Genomic DNA, 22,921 nt, shown 5'->3' with positions numbered 1-22,921 from the left:
CAGGACCCACGAACTTAATAAGACACGAAATAAAATTGAAGAAAAAGTGCGATCCAGTCAAGCAGCCTTATAGGCGGCACAATCCCGCAATGCTACAGATCATCAACCAAGAAGTGGACAAGATGTTAAAAGAAGGAACCATCGAACCCTCCACAAGTGGTTGGAGTTCACCGATTGTATTAGTTAGGAAAAAGGATAACTCGTACAGATTTTGCATTGACTTTAGAAAAGTCAACGAACTATCAGATAAGGACGCATATCCGTTACCCAGAATATCGAAAATTCTGGATAGACTTAAGGAAGCAAATTTTATATCGACCCTCGATTTGAAACAGGGATATTTTCAAATACCCCTAGAAGAAACAAGCCGCCCAGTGACAGCATTCAGCGTACCCGGAAAAGGCCATTTTCAGTTCAAAACCACCCCATTCGGACTGCATTCCGCAGGAGCCACTTTCCAACGCCTACTGGATAAGGTAATACCTCCCGATATGGAATTCGCGTTTGCCTACTTGGATGATATCGTAGTAATATCTAAAACGCTCCAAGAGCATTTAAATCACCTACATGAAGTTTTCCGAAGACTGAAAGAAGCCAGATTACAGCTGAACTTCGAGAAATGCACGTTTTGCCAGTCAGAACTCAGATACTTAGGACATGTGGTTGGAGCAGAAGGAATAAAAACCGACCCGGAGAAAACCAACGCTATAACCGGACTTACAGCACCGAGAAATGTGCGTCAACTCCGCCGGTTCCTAGGAATAACATCATGGTACCGCCGATTCATAGAGAACTATTCGACAATAGCAGGACCGCTAAACATGCTTCTGAAGAAGAAGATAAGATGGAAATGGACCGATAAGCAGGAAAACGCGTTTGAAGAGCTAAAATCAAAACTTACATCGGCCCCAGTATTAGCATGCCCCGATTTTTCGAAAACATTTTACCTGCAAACAGATGCGTCGAACTGTGGACTTGGAGTTGCACTAACACAGAAATACGACGGCCAGGATAAAGTAATTGCATATGCTAGTCGAACCCTCACACCAGCCGAGACAAAATATTCCACAACGGAAAAAGAATGTCTATCCATCGTGTACGGGATAAAGCAAATGAGGCCGTATATAGAAGGATACAATTTTAAGGTCATATCAGACCATCAGTCCCTCAAATGGCTGAAGAACCTTAAAAACCCGTCAGGTCGGTTAGCCAGGTGGAGTTTAGAACTGCAACAGTACGATTTCGAGGTAATATATAGAAAGGGAGTCCTCAACAAGGTAGCAGATGCTTTGTCACGACAACCACAAGAAAACCAGAGCGAAGAACCAGAGTCGGAATTATTAGCATCAGAACTGGAATCATGCAGTTGGTACGATAATTTATATAGGAATGTACTCCAGAACCCAGACGATTTCCCGGATTTACAAATATCAAACGGGAAATTATATAAACACGTTTGGAGCAGCCGTAATTTAGCCGACCCAGAGTTTAATAACCCATGGAAATTATGCGTACCAAGATATAAAAGGAAAGATATTTTGGAGGAAAATCATGACTCGACCACAGCAGGCCACTTAGGAATTGCAAAAACAATTTGCCGAATAGCGCAAAAGTACTATTGGCCTAAGATGTTTAAACAAATTGCAGACTACGTTAGAGCCTGTACGAAGTGCCTCCAATATAAACCGTCTCAAATGCAACCAGCCGGGAAAATGCAACCGTCCACTGTAGAAAAGCCTTGGCATACTGTCTCAGTTGATTTAATGGGACCATTCCCAAGATCTGCAAAAGGAAACATTTTCTTAATAGTCGTGCAAGACCGGTTTACCAAATGGGTCGTCGCCCAGCCAATAAGAGCAGCATCTACGAACTCAATCATCGACACTCTACGATCTAAAGTAGTCATGCAATTCGGTATCCCGAAGAAAATCATCTCGGACAACGGCGCGCAATTTACAAGCGGAAATTTTAAGGCGTTCCTAAAGTCCTATAACATAAATCACATTCTAACACCGCCGTACTCACCTCAGTGCAATCCAGTAGAACGAACGAACAAAGTACTGAAAACGATGATAGCTACTTACGTGGAGGATAACCATAAAGACTGGGACAAATTCATACCAGAATTCTGCTACGCCATAAATTCGTCAAGACACGATTCAACAGGATTTTCACCAGCGCTTCTTAATTTCGGAAGGGAATTAGACATAACAGAGGCGACAAATGGACAAGATATACAGGGGTATGCAGAAAACTTAAACAAGTTAGAAGCGTTAAGAGAACTAGCGAAAGTGCACATGGAACACGCTTTCGAGGACCAAAAGAAACATTACGATCTAAGACGAAGAGACTGGCAGCCGCATCCAGGAGATCGAGTCATGAAAAAGGAACACCATCTATCATCAGCTAGTGCAGCTTTCACCAGCAAACTAGCGCCGAAGTACTCAGGACCATACATAGTAACGTCAGTGATATCACCAGTAATAGTAAAACTGAAATTGGCCGATAATAGTAGCCGCAAGCTGATGACGGCGCATGTAAAAGATTTAAAACCGTGGGGAGGAAGATTGTAATAAAGATACCGAGAGGGATAGATGGCATCACGAGGCTGTAGACACCATATACACAAAAAAAAGGTATGTTACTTTTTTTTTTTCAAAGAGAAGGGGGTGTAACGATGCTATGATCGTTTAACAGTTCGAACCGTGGGAGTGTCAATATTTGCGCATCCACTTCTACAACCTGACGGTGTAGTGGGATTCAAACGGCTATTTAAGGCGTGTGAATAGCGGAATTAGACAGTCTTGTAGCTAGCGCTCTAGGCTCCCTGACTCGCCGGTGTAGTGAACCAGCGAGACATTCTGGACAGAGATAGTTCCGTATTGAGGATCATACTCTGTCCCTAACCAAGCGGAACCCATCGGTATTGCGTATTGAGCATTACCGTGGATCTGCACAGAACCAACCGGGACAGAGATTTCCGTATTGAGGATCATACTCTGTCCTTAGCCAAGCGGAACCCGTCGGCATTGTGTATTGAACATTGCCGTGGGTCTGCACAGCTAAATATTTTGTTTGCGAGCATATACGGAGCTTTCTCTGAATTGAAGCGAAAGCGAGTATATTAGTAGTACTAATTAGTTTCTTTTCTTTTATAGACGTTTGCCGGGAAATTCATTATTCGCGGGACCCAGACGGAAACGTAGAATTCATTTTATTTTTGTTTTATAAGTATCCAACGTAGAATTCCTTTTTCTTTTAGTTTTTATTTATTGTATATATATACTTAATAGATTTATTTTTATTTCAAACCTGTGTTTTACTGAGTCTGTCGCCCCGAAAGAGCTACCCCATCACAAGACCTTCTTATGCAGAAAGGCTTAGTATGGTTAACCTAACTTCCTTAGAACTTCGCTTCAACGTGGAGACTTAATCACAACATTTAGAATACTAAAATTCAATTTTGGAAATCTCGATGAAGTATTTACCATAAATCAAGATGAACGCCTCAGAAGTCATCAGTTTAAAATAAAGACAGAAAATTTTTCTACAAGATCAAGATAGAACTTTCTATCAAATAAGTTTTGAGTGCTGGAATAACCTTAATGATAACATTGTCTCTGCTCCCTCGACCAACTCGTTCAAAAACAGACTTGACCGTTTTATATTATAGTTAAAATATTTGTTAAACTGTTTGTTCGGGCTGTTAGGCCGTTGTCTTATGAGATTAGTTCTCGACGTTTCGCCAACACTAGGGGTTGGCATCTTCTGGAGATGTTACTGCTTCGCTTGTAACCTGAAAATGACGGTGCGTTGTACTACGGAGGCAATATTTTTCCTCCGTAGTACAACGGACGGTACAATTTTAAATATTATATGTGGCTTTCATAGTAAGCTTTTGCTAAAAGCTACAATATTTACACACTCCAACGGCCCAGATAACAGAAAACAATTTATTTAATTGTTTAGTTCTTCGCCACCAAATAGGTGACACCTCTGTGCTCTAACCACTGAAAGGTCAAAGATTATGGAGACATTAGTTGGACTTTTCAATTTGAGTCGGAATCAGCTCGAACGACTAACGAAGTAGAGATACTGAAATAACTGTTGTGACTTAGAGTTTGACCAATTTGTTCTCCAATGCCATGATATATGGCTTTTATTTCATCTGAGTAATAGCAAGCTTTTACTAAAAGCTACTAATATGTATGTATATACTAAATTTATTTACTCTTTCTCAATATCTTATATATTTCAGCCACGTCTTAAGGTACGTTCAGACCTGACATTTGAAATGGATGAAATTTGTATCAGATATAAACTTTTATTATGTAAATGTAAACAGTGAAAGAGTTATATTAGTGTTGTATTAGTTAGTTCGAAATTGAAACTATCAGACACTTATTGCAAAAAGTTGGATGCTGCTCTACTTTTGACACTTGTGTCATGATAAAAGATCGGCGATGAAGAAGATTGATTGAGATCTAATGTGGAACAATTAATTAATTTGTATCAGTGTAAACTTATGAAATATAAATTACGGGATGTTTCAAGTGCAATTTATGAGGACATATTAAAGAAATATTATGCCTATAAGAAAATGGCAGAATAATTTAGTACTATAGTGGGTCGTTCCCACACGAACCAGTCGTTCTTTTACACTAATTGCTTTTCTGACTTTGGTATCTCGCTTTGAAATAATGGGACCAATTTTACAAACAAGTCTTTCGAAATCAGTAGGCTTTATTTTATTAAAAAATTTGAAACTGTGCTGGATCCTCAATAGAGATAGACAAAAGCTTAATGGAGGGAAGTAAATCGATAGGGTCACTAAATTCATTACTGAAATCATAAAATGTGTCAAGAATAGCTAAACTGCAAGTCTACCAGACAGTAATCAGACCCACAGTGATGTATGCCAGTGAAATGTGGATTATAAGCCAGCAGGAAAAAAATAAAGTAGATATCTGGAAAAGAAAGGTGCTCAGAAAAATCTTCGGAGGAATAAAGACGGCAGAGCATATTTGGAGAAGACGAGCGAATAAAAAAATAATAAGGATGTATGGAAAACCAGCAATTACGGCAAAAATAAGAGTCCAAAGAGCTAGAAGGCTTGGTCACATTATACGAATGCCAGAAAATCGAAATGTTCAAACAATATTGAAGGAGGGAAAAAGGAAGAGCACGTCCGAGGAAGAAGTGGTTGGAAGCAGTAAAGCAAGACTTGTTACTAATAGGCGTGAGAAATTGGAGATAGAAAGCAAGGGGCCGAAAGAAATAGAGGGAAATAACCAAGTTTTTAGAAGCCAGGGGCCTACAAGGCTTGTAGCGCTGTTATATATATATATATATATATATATATATATATATATATATATATATATATATATATATATAAATATATATATATATATATATATATATATATATATATATATATATATATATATATATATATATATATTTAGGGATTCTACAGTATTCACTGCCTTCCCTCGCTCAACCGTTTCCATCTCTCTCTGTTGTTCCATTCTCCATCGTTTAGTCCTCTCTTACTCATGGCGTCGTCTACTTCGTTCCTCCAGGATTTTCGGGGTCGTCCTCTTTTCCTCCTTCCTATGGGGCTCCATTCGGTTATTCTTTTTATCCATCTGCTGTCGCTAGCTCTTCTTACATGTCCATACCACTTTAGCCTTTTTTGTTCTATATATGTTAGTATGTCTGTTTCTATTGATGTTCTTTGCTTTATTTCGTCATTACTTCTCCTATCCATTCTTGTTACTCTGCAGCATCTTCGCAGGCATTCCATCTCTGTTGCTATTATCTTACTGCTGTTTTTCTTGTTTATGATCCAATTTTCGGCCCCATATGTCATAATACTTCGCACTAATGTTTTATAAATCTGCGTTTTTGTCTTCATATTTAGGTGTCTATCCCACCATACTGAGTTAAGTTGTCGGATTGCTGTTCTTGTTTGTCCTAATCTTTGTGTAATTTCTTCCTCTGTTGTTGCCTTTTTCGTGATTATAAACCCCAGGTATTTGAATTTATCCTTTCCTTTGATTGTTACGTTGTCATCAATCTGTAGATCTTCTATGTCTTCTTCACTTGTAGATAGGTACTCTGTTTTCGCGAGGTTAATATCTAGGCCAGCCTTGGTATATTCTTCTTGTAGTTTCTTCATCATGTAGCTGCGGTCGTCTTGGTCTTGTGCAATCACTACTTGATCGTCTGCAAAACTTAACGTATATAGGTATTCGTTCCGTACCGGTACTCCCATGCCTTCGCATTTTCTTTTCCATGTAGTTAAGGCTTTCTCTAAGTATATTTTGAATAGGGTTGGAGATGTGGAACAACCCTGCAGGAGCCCTTTTGTTGTGGTGAAGTCTCCTATGATTCTTGTTCCCATTTTAATGGACACTTTATTTTCTTTTATTTTTTCAATATATATATATATATATATATATATATATATATATATATATATTTAATTTAAAATTAGTTTTTGTTGGGGTAAATATAATATATATATATATATATATATATATATATATAATATATATATATATATATATATATATATATATATATATATATATATATATATATATATATTTATCATCCTCATCGTAAGTGGCGCGACGATCCGTTGTTGATCTTAGCCTGCTCACAAAGAAGTCGCTACTCCTGTCGATTCCTGGCAACTTCCTTCTGACCTTTAGAATCTGTAGATATTCTTCCACATCATCAATCCATCTTCTTTATCGTTATCCTCTGCATATTGTGCCCTCTGGTTTTGAAAATGTTATTCTCTTTATGTAATAGCCCACCCATAGCCCATTTTCATTTACAGCCCCAAAAATCTTCCTAAGAACTTTTCTGGATGTTGGGAAAAAACTCTCACCTATCGATTGACAACAAGCTGCTGATATACAATACAATAATAAAACCCATTTGGACATATGGCTCACAGCTCTGGGGTTCAGCTAGCAAATCTAATATCATGATAATACAAAGATTCCAATCCAAAACTCTGAGAACAATCGCTAATGCACCTTGGTATATCCAGAATGATGCAATACATAGAGATCTTCAGGTACTAACAGTGTCTGAAGAGTGCAAAAAAACTTCTGAACAATATCAAAACAGGTTGCGGGTGCATCCTAATACCCTGGCACACAATCTTCTCAACAACCAACAAGCGAAGAGATTGAAGCGACATGACCCCTTGGACCTACCTCACCTATCCTGACAGAGCCTACAGCAGTGGGAGTTACGCCTTCAACAGCACCCAGCCATTGTGATCAGTCCCGCTTTTAGTGCTCGCGTATCAGTGTATGTGCGCATCCTACCGGTAAAAAGCCAATTTGCGTCGTGATGATTTGGTCACTGGACCTTACATCTCTCTGTCATGTAAAGACAAAAAATTTTACTTATTGTTTTCACTGCAAAACAGATTGTAAAAATCTTAAATGTTAATAAAAAAAAAAGAACTTTTCTCTCAAAAATACCAAGAAATCATTCATCATTTTGAGATAAGGTCCACGTTTCAGGTTCATATATCAAAACCGGTCTTATTAAGGTCTTGTATATATTAAGCTTTACCACACGTTTTATATTTTTATTTTTTAAATGTTTCTGGAGACCGGGAACAGTTCTGTTTGCTATTGCTATGCGTCTTTTTATTTCGTCGCTTGTCGTATTTGTTGCGTTTACTAGCGATCCAAGATATGTGAATATGATATCAATATAAAATAAACCCTTTGCACAGAAATACGATACAGTATATAAGTGTCACGCAATGCAAGTGGCAAGCTTCATGAGCCAAAGCGCACGAGTTCGAATCTCAGCACCAACAACGACATTTTTATTTCTAAAAATGATATGAGCCGTTCACCGTGCTTCGGAGGACACGTTAAGCCGTCGGTCCCTCTGGGCTAAAGTGTGCATCGACACTAGCTGCTTTAAACAGTGCAGCAAAAAGATGCAAATAGCGCTGGAACCTTTTCGAAAGGATCTCCCTGGCAAAAATACCATACGATATTCTTATAGTGTTTTTTTCCGCAAAATATAAATATCTGTTTATATATAAACGGATCATACATTTATCTTAGATTTCTAATTTCTGGACATGATATAAATTGCTAGTAATTTCCCTTATATTATCCCAATCTCGTCGCAAAAACTAAGTGCGGTTCGCATGGAACTAGTTCCAGCTGCCTGGAATCAGTCCATCGACGACTGGAACTGTATTTTTGTGATTACTTGAAATGACACCAGTTTTACACAAAAGAAATATGCTTCTAAATTAATAAACGAATAATAATACTTACCCTTTCTCCTTGTCCCAATAAAAAAGTTAACACAGCCAAAATAATAAAATTTATCCCACCGGCAAAATCAGTTACTTTATCCATTTGAAACGTGGCTGCTATAATAAAAAATATTATCTGCATGGTCACTGTCACAATGGCGCTTATAGCGAAATGATCCTGATCTAAAATTTCAACAGCCATTGTTTTTGATTTTTTTGTACACTTCCTTTTGTCCTAAAAATTAATTAATTTAAATGATTTATCTGTTTTGACAGTTATATTATAGCGTATTTTATTATTTTTTAATTTTTTATGTTAATATTTTAACATAAATATATAAAGTTTCTATGAGTTTACGAATTATAGGGCCATGTAAACTAAATACGAATTTTCTTGAAAACGTTGCCGCTCTTCACGGCAGCAATAGTACGAACAACATGCAATCAGAGATTCTTAACAATTCCGTCACAAAATCAGATTTTTAATATATATTAAAAGAACTGGAATCTTAATAATTACATGGATAGTAGACAACTTCTTTTTAATGACTGCTTTAATGAATAATGGGATTTTAATATGTTCATAATTACACACAACCAAACTTATATGAAATCACCATGTATTTCAAACCATTATTTATTTCTTTTGAAAAAACTTTTTATTGTTGCGAAGAATAAAGGTTTTTAATGAAAACAAACAAACCAATATAAAATAAGGTAACACAGCCGGCACGGTAATACGGTATAGACTATGTGTTTCAGTTGTAAATTGAACGAAAATAAATAAACTAACTTTCGCTTTCAAAAATTAAAATATGCGTTATGTGGGCTTAATGGATATTCAAAGGGGAATTATTGGTCTTGTGGAGCATGGAATGTCTCAGAGAGACATAGCTGCAGTGATAGAAGTAACACGGGACGTTGTGTCAAAAACCTATGTTAGGTATCAAGAGTTAATAACGCTTAAAAATAGACCAAGATAAAGTCTCCAAAAAGTAACTACGATCGTTTTATTGTCCAAGTAGCTAGAAGAGACCCAACAATTTTTCACCCACAACTCCAAAAGAAGCTTTTGGAAGGTACAGATGTAAGTGTTTTAGTTAAAACAATAAGAAGAAGACTTCGTGCCTAAGTATTATACAGCAGTCGACAGTTACGGGTTCCCGAGTTAACCAGGCAGCACAAGATTGATCGCCTAAATTGGTGTCTTTCAAAACTGGAGCATTGGAAATTGTCAAAATGTGCTATTTTCAGACGAAACCAGGATTTATGTAAAATCATATGACCGATGAATTCGTGAACTTAGAGGACAAGAAAGACAAGCAAGAACGGAAGCAGCCATTTCTATTCACAGATATAAAGGAGGAAGTGTAATGTTCTGATGAAGTTATATGGTCGGTGAAAAATAACTTTTAATTTCCATTCAACCAACTTTAATAGCTCGCAGGTATGTTGATTTGATTCTAGAATCTGTAGTTAGAATCTCATAAAGTGCAGTGAGAAAAAATAAAATTTTCATGCCTGATAATGTACCTCCACATATCAACAGAGTAACTACAGACTTCTTTGAAGTAGAAGATTATCACTATTATGTAGTGGCCTATTGCCCGCCCGACCTTAACCGTATGGAGCATTTGTGGGATATACGTAAAAAAAGAATATGACTTCGCCGTAAGTCTGCTCTTGAAAGAAGGAAACAACATACCACAATAAAATATTAACAATTTGTTTAGGAGCATGCTCACGCGAATTGGATTTGCAAAATGCCTCGGGTTAGTAACACCGACTATTAAAAAACATAAATAAATAAAAACAATTTAAACATAATTCCTTGTACTGTATGTTGTAAGATATTTCGGATTTAATCTTCTAGTTATAGTTGTGTATGGGGTCGGACTTATACTGATACATTGTATCAAAATTACGGCAATCCCTCAAAGTAAAAGAAAAATACATATAAGTAATACTTTTATATTAAAATATATTAACATAGTAAAAAATACAAAAAAAAAATAATTTTAAGCTTAACTATGGTCTAAGTACATTTAAATCACTATCATCGCTATCGATTAAATCTAGAACTACTCTATTTATAATATTTTGGAACTGTAAGTATTTTTCTTCTAATTTTTTGACATGCTCTATACATTTTTTACAATTATCTGCTGGAATTCTTTACATATTAGCAGTTGATTGTAATGTGTTTCCTTTATCTTTGAAATTCCATTCTTGCTATTACACAATACACAGTGAGAACTTTAATAATTCCCCTATTAGCATATTTTTGTCTAGATTCTTCGAAGCATCACTTTCTAGTTGGGATTGTCTCTCTAAGAATTTGTAAATTGCAATTAGCCTTAAGTACGTCTGATATGTGATTGCTGCTACACCGAACTGCTAAAATTACCTATTTATTTGGTGAGTTTCTGAATGTGACTGTCTTCTGTCTTTGATTTTTAATTTGTTCAAGTAGTTTCGACTATGTAGTGGCCACCGTTGTAAACTACCTATCAGATTCGATCTGTGAGAGTAAATTTCATCTATCTAGATAATTGCTAACTCCGCAAGAGGCAGTTGTGTGGTGGATTGAGTAGTTTCACAGCTGTCACCGTGGATCTCAATCCCAAATAAAGAGGATTGAAATGGATTTAAAAACCTTGTAATATATGACCTCTTCTATATCGGAGTATCTAAAGACAAAAGAGTACAACAAGGAATAGCTATCCTCACTCATAAGCGCTTAAAGAAAGGATAAACCAATTATAAAAATGAACTCAAAAATGCATGGATATATTGTTACCATCATGGGTTAAGTTAGGTTAGGTAAGCATCGTAGGGGTGTACGGCACTAATGATGACGCTGTGGTCAATAAGACTAAGGAATGCTATACTTACATAAAAGACTGTATACATGAAGCAGAGAAAGAATTTTTTTATCTGTACAGAAAAAAGCAGACCAACACCAAATTGGTGTGACAAAGAAATTCAGAAGGCTATAGAAGAAAAAAGATCAAAATATACAAAATACTTAAATACTAAAACAAGATATGATCAAATTAGATGGGTACAAAGAATCTCAAGCAAAATTTAGAAAAATGATCATCATCATCATTATTTTCCATCTGTTTCGATTTTGTGCCTCTTGTATCCAATTCCGATGGCACCGTTTTAGATCGTTAGTCCAACTTATTGGTGGATGACCTCTGCTTCGATAGGCATCATTCATTCCAATATTTGCTTTTTGCATCTGTTATCTGTCACTCGAATCACGTTACCTGGACATTTTAACGTCAAGATCGTAAAAAATCTCACCAATAATATAACAAAAATAAAAAAAATTACTTTAAAATACCACTTACTTATGAAAGGCCAGAATTCCAAGAAACAAACATCAATTATTTTATCCAAAAATCTTATTCGCCTATCCGAATAAAAATCTCAGAAATTAAAAATATCTTTCTTTAGTCTTGGCCCCCTGTTAAGAGTATAGTGGTCCATAAACTGTCTTAACGGGAACAAACTTTCAAAAAAATTGAGGAAATTGTCACATGTACCAACTATTTATAAAAAGGAAAGTAAAGAAGATTGTCAGAACTATTGAGGAATTGCAGTATCAGGTACGATGAGCAGGATATATGTTAAATTTTTAAAAAACAAGATTGAAGCAGAATATAGGAACTTGGAAGCAGAAGAACAGGTTTATGAACAGAATGCAGGTTTTAGAAAAGGAAGATCCACTGTTGGTCACCTTTTTACTATTACCCAAACAGTACAAAAGAAAAGGGAAAAATCAAGAAATGATTGACCCTCTGTAAAGAGTGTAGTGGTCCATAAACTGTCTTAACAGGAACAAACTTTCAAAAAAATGGAGAAAATTGTCACATGTAGCAACTATTCATAAAAAGGGAAGTAAAGAAGATTGTCAGAACTATCGAGGTATTGCAGTATCAGTTACGATGAGCAGAATATATGTTAAATTTTTGAAAAACAAGATTGAAGCAGAATATAGGAACTTGGAAGCAGAATAACAGGTTTATGAACAGGAAGCAGGTTTTAGAAAAGGAAAATCCACTGTTGGTCACCTTTTTACTATTACCCAAACAGTGCAAAAGAAAAGGGAAAAATCAAGAAATATACATTTTAGCTGTCAATTTGAAGAAAGCCTATGACCGTGGTCCTCAAACAACGTTATGGGAAGTGTGAGAAATTACGAAAATTAGTGTTACACTAATAACTCTGTGAAAGAGTTATACAGAAACACAATTATAAAGGTGAAAATGATAAATGGTTTGTCAAATGGATTTAAGATCAACAAAGGTCTAAGATAGGGATGTTGCCCCTCATCGACTCTTTTTAGAATATATTTGGAATATGCCTTAAAACTCTGGAAGAGGAAGTGTATAAATATGGGAATTTCATGATGATTAAGTGGTATTAACCCAAGAACTTGAGGATCTAGAATATGACCCGCAAATTAATTGAAGAATACAAAAAATGAAGCCTGTAGATAAATATAAACAAAACTAAATATATGTGTGTAGGAGGAAGAAAATAAGATATGATACTTAATGATGAAGAATGAATATAATATAACCAAAACTACAAATATTTAACAAATGAAAAGACTGATATGTTTTTGTACACAATTATGACAAATGAAAAGTTGGAAAAAGCAAAGTATTTTTGATGTGTGTAAACAATTTTTATTCCTTGCTGAGCTTTTTTGACTTGACTATTTCACTATACTATTTTTAACTGATAAAACGTCATAGCAATGCTACGTTTCCTACTGACAAAACTCCGACTCCAAAATTATGACAGACCCGACACGAAGGTATCTGGTAATTCTATTGTTGTCAGTTTGACAAACATAATTGAGGCGTAATAAATTTTGGACAGATATAATGAATCCAGTCGAAAAATCAAGATGCCAGTAAGGTGAACAAATTAAAAAATTGGTTTCGTTGCGTGATTGAACACGCAGAAGTGCAGAAGCTATATTTGGAAATTTTACGCTTGAAAGATGTACTACCATAACGGAACTAGCAAAAATTCTCGAGCATTATGCCTTTAACAAGAAAAAGGCAATGGCGAAGACTATAAAGAGTCGTCTGTAAAGTCAATGTGGAATACTACGACAAAAATGGGACAAGAAAAATATTTTACAAGGTACGGCATAAAAATCGACCCTTTCACAGATATATCTTTCAAATGTTCAAGATTGACCAGAGATACCAAGCGGAGGCAGCTTCAAATTGTTCAAGAAAAAATAAAACTCAGTTCAAAAGCATTATCCACCGAAGAACTATTAAAAATCATTCAAAGCTACAACGGAGGAAGCCCCCGATGGAGCAGAAAAAAAGTTTTTTCACCTTTGCTCATTCGAACTTGCTTGGAGAGGCAATGAGGCCGGAAACTGCAAGATTCACTTATTCCAGAATTAATTTCGTGTCATGGGAGAATTAACGGGCCGAATTGAATACAACAGCATTTTTTCCAAAACAAATCAAGGCGATTGGAAAAGTTTGGCTAGCAGCAAATGGCTGGTAAGAAATTCATCAAACGAAAATTTATGCACAGTTAGATTATTTTCGAAATTAATGAAAAAAAGGGGACCAAAGATTTTATCCGACAGACTCTTTCTTACCGTTCACCCTAACTGAAAGGAGGGATCTTAGTTCAAAAGCTGTCCACTTGGAATCAACACCGTATCCAAGTGGACAAAAATGTCTGCTGAAAAAATTGGAATAGACACAAATAAACATAAAATAACAAACCATTCTCATCGATCTTTAGCTGTGTCAGCCTTGTTTAAGCAAGGTGTTTCTGAACAGGAGTTAATTAAATTAACGGGTCACTCAAATGCAAGCTCTCTAAAACCGTATCTGCAGCTGGATTCAAGTCACCTCCAGAAGTTGGTAGAAAATCTCAGAACAACAAATAAAGCTGGACCTTCGAATTCCCAAATGCTACCGTTCAATAATACACAAAATCATGTTTTGGTAGAAAAGAATGGGCAAATTACTATAGCTTATAATAATTGTACGTTCAATATTGTTAACAAATAAATTAAGATTGTGTTTCGTTGATATGGTGCATTCATTGTTTTGTGAAATAGTCTTGTAATATCATTCGAGAGAAAATTATTTACCGGCAAAATTTTCTTCTGGTTTTATTTAAGTTTGTTACCTTTCGGCAATTTTCGCTTATGAAATTTCAACAAAATCACTCGACTGACGTCTCGTGATTTAACTGTCAAAATTTAATTCTGATGAAAATTGCCAGGCACAACTTTCATACCAGTCGAGAATATTTCCGGCAAAATTTTCTCTCTTATGATATATACCAAAAAAAAATAAAAAAAAAAATTGTTCACACTCTTCAAAAATACTTTCCTTTTCCATCTTTTGATTTTACAAATATTTAGTCATGAAATAGACAGACAAAAGAAGGAAATATGTAAGCAAGAAAAGTTATAAAAATGATGAACACGGTTCTATTGGACAAAAATATCTTCCGAGAAAATCAAAGAAAGATATGCCAGACCATTATACAAAGTATTGTCACATATGATCCCGAGTTTGATCAGTAAAAATTAAACCATCCTTTTTCCACGATTCGTCATTTTGAACAGTACATGCACCTGTTTATCACCACGTGCAATAACAAACTAACCTAATTTACGTCGAGGCAATGTGTATGAGCGGTAAAATTGCAAGATCGGATATCGAATCGGAACATTTCGACTACACTTTGGATCGACACAAGTGCAAACGGCTGGGCCAAAGCAGACACCGGTGCCTGCTTCGCCGTCCTGTAGGGCCAAAGCAGACACCTGTGTCTGCTGTGTCAACCTGTATGGCCGAAGCAGACACCGGTGTCTGCTCGATTTTTCTCAAAAACTAACAAAAAAAAACAAAAAATGTTTCGCGCGGAAGTCATAAGATACAAAAAAACTAAAAGAAAATGACAAAAAACGGTGTTGGTCCACGGGGAAGTTTTGGCTTTTATGCATCGGCGCTCAACCTGCTAGAGGAGGTCACCTGGAAAATCACTTTGAGAAAAAGTTACCAATTATCTGCAGATTTATGAACGTTGAAAACACAATCATTGACCACATATAATATAAACAACTGAAGTGGTATGTTAACGTTCTGGAACTGGGAGAAGATCGATTACCAAAGCAGATACTAGACTGGACACTACAAAGAAGACGTGGAAGAGGTGAACCACGAATAATTTAGAGAGAGGGTAGCGACAATGGAATGAAAGAAAGAAGGTTAAATATGGACAAATGCCAAAACAGAAAGCAGGGGAGAATGGAAAGAACGGAAGACGACGCACGACGTAAAACGTTACAAACAGTTATTATAAATTTATATAATTGCCAATGTAATGTATTGAAGACTTGTCAATGTTTATATAATTTATCTACTTCCCAAAGGTCGACATACACACTTTTACAAATATAATGGTTATGTCTCACATGACATGCATAGGCGTCTCCCTAGAGAGGACGAGGCAAGTGTAAAATTGGTGAATCTACGACAAAAGGACGCGGAAAACAGGACGCGAGACCAAAAACGCGGAAAAAAGGACGCGCCAAAAAAAGAACGCGCGAAAAAAGGACGCGTGAAAAAAAGGACGCATATTATTAATGAATTACTATAAATAGTTTATTTTAATTGACATTAGCCATTACCCCCTTTTTATCCCCATATGTTATTACAGAAAATGATTCTACCTAACCTAAAATCGGTTACAGTAAGAGTAAAAAGTGAAAAATAATTATATGAAAAAAACTTTTCATATAATTATTTTTCACATTTTATCGAGGCTTAGGACTAAAATATCTTAAGTAAAATAATAAATACTAATATAATGTTGATTCAAGATTTCTGGTATTGAAACAGGTTAGATTCCATATTATCAGAATTATGTATGGGATTAGAAAAACCCAAGTACCAGCCCAGGAAGGGGTCTAATGAGGGTTTAACGCGAACCGGAAGGTTGGTAAATTCCGCAGGTAATGTTAAGAATGTAAATAGAAACGATTAGTAAGAAAATAAAACTTTCTAATTGTTTGATAATTGTTTTTAAGAAATGAATATTACAAAAGGTCCGATATAACAAAACATCATTAACCAAATTGTTTATATAGGGGAAACTTGTCGCGGTTGGTAATTTATTCTGTTCTTAACAAGAAAACATTTTACAAATTGATATCAGTCTGTTAAGATGGTGTTAGCGTTTGTGAAAAGCCAAAAAGGCAACAACTTGTTACTTTATAATGGATTTCTCCATAAAAAAGAGCGAGTGATTGGTAAAAAGACAATTTGGAAGTGTGCTACTTATAATAAGTGCAAATGTACAGGAAGAGTGCATACCGTTGTGGATGAAATTACAAAATCCACAGAACATAATCACGTTGCAGACACGGCAAAGATTGAAGCAAAAGAAGCTTGTAACCGGATGAAAGAAGTTGCACAACAACTGGAACACTCCACCCAAGGTGTAGTAAGTGAAATTTCTCAAGGACTTTCCTTAGCTGCTACGGCACAACTTCCATCAGTGTCTTCGTTAAAAAAAACTGTGCAAAGAGTTCGGAACGAGCTAGGAGGTACGCCCGCAAATCCGAGAAATTTAGAAGAACTTGTGCTTCCTGAAGAATATAAAACAACTACAGGGGGTGAGCTATTTCTATTATTTGATAGCGGGCCAGAAGAAGAACGTATTTTGTTATTTTCAACACAAAGAAATTTAAGATTTAGGGAACAATGCGATCATTGGTATGCCGATGGAACATTTAACTCAGCACCACCATTGTTTTCTCAAATATACACAATTCATGGAGTGCGATACAGTAATGTAATCCCGACTGTATTTTCACTTCTAACGAACAAAACACAAGAGACTTATACACGTGTTTTTCAGCAACTAAAGGTGTTGAATCCGGCCTTGCGCCCTCTAACAATAATGATGGACTTTGAAAGAGCGGCAATGAATGCTGCACAAACTGAGTTCCCAAATGTGAGAATCCGCGGATGTTTTTTTCATTTCTCGCAGTGTATGTGGCGCCATATTCAAAGTGCCGGATTGCAACGTAGATATATTGAGAAATCTGACTTCGTCCTTCACCTAAGACAATTGACAGCTCTTGCGTTTGTTCCAGACAACCATGTAGTCAGAGTGTACGAGGAGTTGCTCAATAGCGATTTTTATACACAAAATGAAGAACTACTAGTGCCGCTGATTAATTACTTTGAAGACACTTGGATAGGGAGATTAGCTAGAAGAGGAAATCGAAGACAACCCCTTTTTCCAGCAAATGTATGGAATTGTTACGATTTGGCAGACCAAGATATACCTCGAACTAATAATGCTGTCGAAGGATGGCACAACAGCTTCTTTCTTCTCTTCTCAATAGTGCACATCCGAATATTTGGAAATTTATTAATTCTCTAAAAAAAGAATATGATTTATATGTTTTGAAAATAGAGCAGTACATTTCGGGCAATATACCTCCACGCAAAAGAAAATATCAAGATACAGCAAACAGGATAAGGGCTATTGTTGCCGATTATGCTGACAGGCCAACTTTAGAATATTTGAGAGGCATTGCTCACAATTTTCAGTTGCAAACATAAAAAAAATACAAAAAAATTAATATAAAAATAAAACAAAAAAAATAAAATGACAAAAAAATTCCAAAAAAAGCAAAAAATTAAAAAAAAATAAAAAAAAACTTGTAAACGCGCCAGCTTCTGCTGCCAGTCCTAAGCCTGGATAAAGTGTGAAGGCAAGTTTTTTTCATATAAATATTTTTCACTTTTTACTTTTACCGTAACCGATTTTAGGTTAGGTAGAATCATTTTCTGTAATTATATATAGGGGATAAACGGGGGTAATTGCTATTGTCAATTAAAATAAACTATTTATAGTATTTTATTAATAATATGCGTCCTTTTTTCCACGCGTCCTTTTTTTCATGCGTCCTTTTTTCCACGCGTCCTTTTTTCGCGCGTCCTTTTTTATGCGTCCTTTTTTCCGCGTCCTTTTGTCGGTATACCAAAATTGGTGAATAAGCAATATAGAAAAATACAAAGTTGTAACTTAATCTTGATTTTGAATGCAACCACTCTGTTTCTACATTATAGCTGGGACGAAAAAACCACATAAACTTAACAAAACTTTAATGAAAATTTTTGATTGAAATTGATTGATTTTGATTGAAATCTGCTATTATTTTATTTACCTAATATTTTTTAAATCTGAAAGCAACAGCAACCTCCCCTGAATTCGTAGAACCAAATATTTTGATGGCCTTATGAGTTCTGGAAATACATTTAGCTCAAACCGGAAGTATTTCCAAGAACAACTAATAAGTCCAAATATGCAATTTAACGAATTTTAGATTCTTTGAACTTTGAGCACAAGCTTTGCTCTAGGATTCATTATTCATTTCAGTTTTTCAGTCATTCTTTAGCTTTAGTAGATGTAGAAGTAATAAGTTGCAAGAGTGATCCCCGAATTTTGATATTTGTACGAGTGTGTCTTTAGTGTATTTGTTTTACGATGGATATTCGGAAATTTTTTCCACTTGGTAAGCTATAACTAGTACATTTAGATACTAGATTAGTTATGCTATTGATTAGTCTTGACTATCATTTTTAAAAGGAATTTTTATTATTGAATATGTTCGTATGACACTTAAATATAAACAAAGATGTGTGTTTTGTTTTTGATATTGTTATATTAAGGTTTTTTGAAGAAAATTAAATTTTTAATCGAATAGGCTAATAGGCATTTTTTGAAGTATAAAAATATTATTTTTTCTAATATATATTTTTTTAATCTTTGCCTATAATTTTTTGGATTGCAGTCACATTGGTTCATGCAAAAAACACTGACGTCTTTTATCTTTTGAAAAGTTTTGACTAAAAACAAATTTCGAAATTTGGTTAAATAGGGAATTTTTAGAAAATTTGATGGATAGTGTACTCAGAATTAATTTACATTATTTGGTTTGCGAGAAAATTAAAAGGAAAATATTTTTTTAAGAAACTTTTTAAACTAATATTTTTTTGATAGTTTTTTATTACCACGTTTCGGTTAGATGGAACTATAATCAAGTTTTTTATTTCCTATAAGCGTCATATTGGATTTTGTATGGCGTCAATTTATTTTTAGATCTCTAATGATAACGAATGTCCAATACATGTGGAAAAATACTTATAGGTTATTGAGAAAAACTAAACAAAATGAAAATTTTTTTCTTGACATGACCTTAAAACTATTTTCTTGATTTTCTTGAAGCAATGTCTATACCCATTTTGAGTCACAAAAAAGTCATGCACAAAAATTAAAACAAAATTAAATATTTTAATTTTTTGTTTTTTGAACAAGTTTTGGAAAAAAATAATATTTTGGGCTGCAAAAAATTAATATTTTGCTCCCCCATACCCAGAAATGCAGATACTGTTCTTAAAAATGCCAACCTAAATTTAATAGAACTCAGAAATTTTTTCATGTTGGTAGGTACCTATACCATACTTATCACACATATATTCAATCATAAAAATTTCGTTTCGATTTTCTTCCTTATTATTTTAAATTTTTCATTGTGAACAATTGCCTAAACTAAAGAATGGGGAGTAGGTAAGAAAACATGAAGATATTGGGGTACCAGCATTTTTCTATGTTTTTAGGCTCGCAAGGCCAGAAAAGAAAAAACAATCCAAGCTCTCCGGCGCCTAATTGCAGAGATGAATGCGATTATAAAATAAGCAAACTGGATTTTCCATGAACTAGTTCAGATGTTCCTACAGGGCCGGCCTTGGGAAATAAGAAAGACAAAGAAGTATTAGATACCGAGTTACCATCCTTAGAGACTGATGACCACATTTATGATATTGGCAGATACGTGGTAAGTGTATCTACGCTGTCAGTTAAAGAAAAGATGAATTTGCTGAAAGAAATTTGGGTGATGTCTACAGATTATGATTTTGTGAGAGATGCTGTACATTAAAAAAAAAAAAGATTTAACCATGAATGGTTGGACTTATATAGTCCGTAGCTAGTATATTCAAAGCGCTTGAAAGGAGTCTTTTGTAAATTCTGTGTCGTCTTTCCTCCACTGAAACGGACAATCAAAGAGACATTGGGGTCATTTATGATAAGGGCCTTTAATAAATAAAAAGATGTCCACACATGTTCCAAAGATCATGCAAAAAATCAAACCCATAATAAGGCTAGCAAGGCTGCGCAAGCTGTTTTAACAGCGAAACCAGTTGCCATTCAGTTCAACGAGTTTGCGAGCAAAATAATAGAAATTACCAAAACAATAGAAAAGTCTTGATTTAAATTGCCTTAAATTAGAACTGAGATAATCCTTAAGCCACCATGAAATAGATGGAATAAATGCAGAGCTAGAAGTATGTGTAGAACATTGAAATAAAAAACGCTTTAATAATGAGTTAGACAACTTCAACACCCTTGAAATTTTTGAACTGTTTCGAACGTCCACTACTTTTTATCCGTTAACAAAAAAATTGCTAGAAATTGTAGTAACATTGCCTTGCACTACGTGTACAGTTGAGAGGTCGTTCAGAAGTATTCGAAGAATAAAAACATGGTTGCGGAGTAAAATGGTTGAAAATCGCCTTAATGGGTTAGTTCTACTTGCATTGATGAATGAGCATTCATCGGAAACAAATATTACCAAAAAAAGAAGAGTTTGTAGAGAAAGTTTTACAAGAATTTACAATTCATCCGCGTAAATTGTTGTTTAAATAATAGTGTTTAGGAACAGACAATTTATCTTGCTTCACAAATCGAAGGCCTATCCAGAAGGAATTAAACTTGTTAAATTTGCATTACGGTTTTGTAAAAAGCATTAAAAAAATTTTTAAATATTTAAATTATATTTAGTTTGCTTCATTTTTGTATGAAAGCGTTAAGTTATAATTTTGGCTCCAAAAACGTTATTTTAAAAACTTTTCTGGGGGAAACCCCTTCTCCCTCTCCTTCTCAGTGAAGACTCTCAATTTACGTCTATATTTATTATTGCTTATCTAACCAATTTTTTTATTTCTCAGATAACAGATAGACGACATAAAATATATTTTCTGTTGCCATCGACAGCCTTCATGAAACCTTAATATAAAAGGGCTACCAAGCCACTAGTTACCACTATATTACAGCTAAATTCTAGGCTATAATATGGGAGGAGACACGATCACACATATTCTAACAATCACTTTTTAAAACTTCTGAAAGAATTTGTAAAACATCTGTTAAAAAAAATAAAAAGCACGTCAAGCCTAGTTGGTAATTCTAATTATCCCAAAATAATACGCACAGTTTATAGTTCGAGGGCAAGACTAGAGGCCGAAAATTGAGAATATGATCTTGAGGGGTATAAAATACTGAATCTTGAATTTTTTTAGTTCATTTTTTTTTCAATAAAATATATTTTGGGCAATTTTTAAATGTTAATGCCTTTAAGTTGCAACTAAAAGTTGTGTATAATGCTTCAATCTCAGATGGAAGCATTAAGATTCCAATTGCTTTCATCTTTCTATGTTATGGGCTAATCTTATCCACTGTTGCCGGCCGCTGCACTTATGTCGTATATACCTCCCTACAGATCTTCCTTATATAAAAAACAAATTTTCGCCATTTTTTTATTTATTTCAGACAATTCTGCCGCACTAGAAACATTCAATTTAAAACCCAGTGTTTTTAATAGGATGGGGTACTTCTACACCACGAGGGAATACTTAGAACTGCTTCTAATGATGATTTTTTTGAGATCTTATCTCCTTATCCTTCTCATCCACCTGAACTAGCAACTTTTGATGTTTACGTATAAGGTATGCTAAAACAACCTTTTTTTTTTGATGAGGGTGGAAATGTTCTAAAATACCATACCATTACTCGGCGTGTGTTGGATTCAGGGCAGAGAAAAACATCTGAGCCCATTTCCCCCTGTGTAGAGGAGGTCCTGCAAACGGATGCCTTTCTGTTGCCCTGCCTACCAACTAAAACCACCCATTCTTCGTCAAGACACCTCCGTACGTGTTCAGTTAGCGAACGAAACTTAGAGATGCCTTGCGCTGCCTGAATTGATAATGAAGATTTATTGCTGGTTCTTAGCTAGGAGCGGTAAGGAACCAGAAGAAAAATGTATGTAAAATAGTGACATAGCCTTGCCGATGGTATTACCTAAGAGCGGTAAGAAACCAGGGGGAGAGTATATGGAATGTATGGGTATACAAGGTAACAATAAGGTATAAGAATACTAGGTATTGGGTAATACTAGGTAACGATAAGTAAGTATACATATGTATGTAATAAACAAGTGTATTACACACATATGCACATACATACATACGTACATACACATACACACCTACGTACACATAAATACACATATCTACATATTAATACATAATATACAATGATAACTAGTTAAATGGAGGTGGATTGCCTCAGATCACTCTCATCCTGTCTCAGTTTCTTTCTCTATCATGGACTTTCTCTTCATACTTTTTGTTACTTGGTCTATAAGAAATTCAAAGTTCTCTCTGCTTTCCATAGCGACAC

At 35.1% G+C, this 22,921-nt stretch overlaps 2 protein-coding genes across 2 annotated transcripts in view; one reads left to right on the top strand and one right to left on the bottom strand.

Moving 5' to 3' along the window:
* LOC140450203 (uncharacterized) overlaps positions 1 to 22,921 on the bottom strand; it is an 83,776-nt gene that overhangs the window by 41,808 nt on the left and 19,047 nt on the right. The window contains exon 2 of the mRNA XM_072543675.1: positions 8,334 to 8,549. Coding sequence (XP_072399776.1) covers positions 8,334 to 8,516 — 183 coding nt within the window. The 5' untranslated portion in view covers positions 8,517 to 8,549. The remainder of the gene's footprint in view (positions 1 to 8,333; positions 8,550 to 22,921) is intronic.
* LOC140451199 (uncharacterized) lies at positions 16,553 to 17,779 on the top strand. The gene has a single exon (XM_072544935.1). It carries the CDS (start codon positions 16,553 to 16,555, stop codon positions 17,777 to 17,779), a length of 1,227 nt encoding a protein of 408 aa, XP_072401036.1.

The sequence above is a fragment of the Diabrotica undecimpunctata genome, chromosome 9, assembly GCF_040954645.1.
Source record: "Diabrotica undecimpunctata isolate CICGRU chromosome 9, icDiaUnde3, whole genome shotgun sequence".
NCBI classification, from domain to species: Eukaryota; Metazoa; Arthropoda; class Insecta; order Coleoptera; family Chrysomelidae; genus Diabrotica; species Diabrotica undecimpunctata.
Note: the sequence above shows the minus strand (reverse complement) of the source record. Positions and strands in the feature narration are given on the sequence as shown.

Bases quoted from the DNA above. Each gene is read 5' to 3' on its own strand.
- LOC140451199 (XM_072544935.1), top strand. From the start codon at position 16,553: ATGGTGTTAGCGTTTGTGAAAAGCCAAAAAGGCAACAACTTGTTACTT.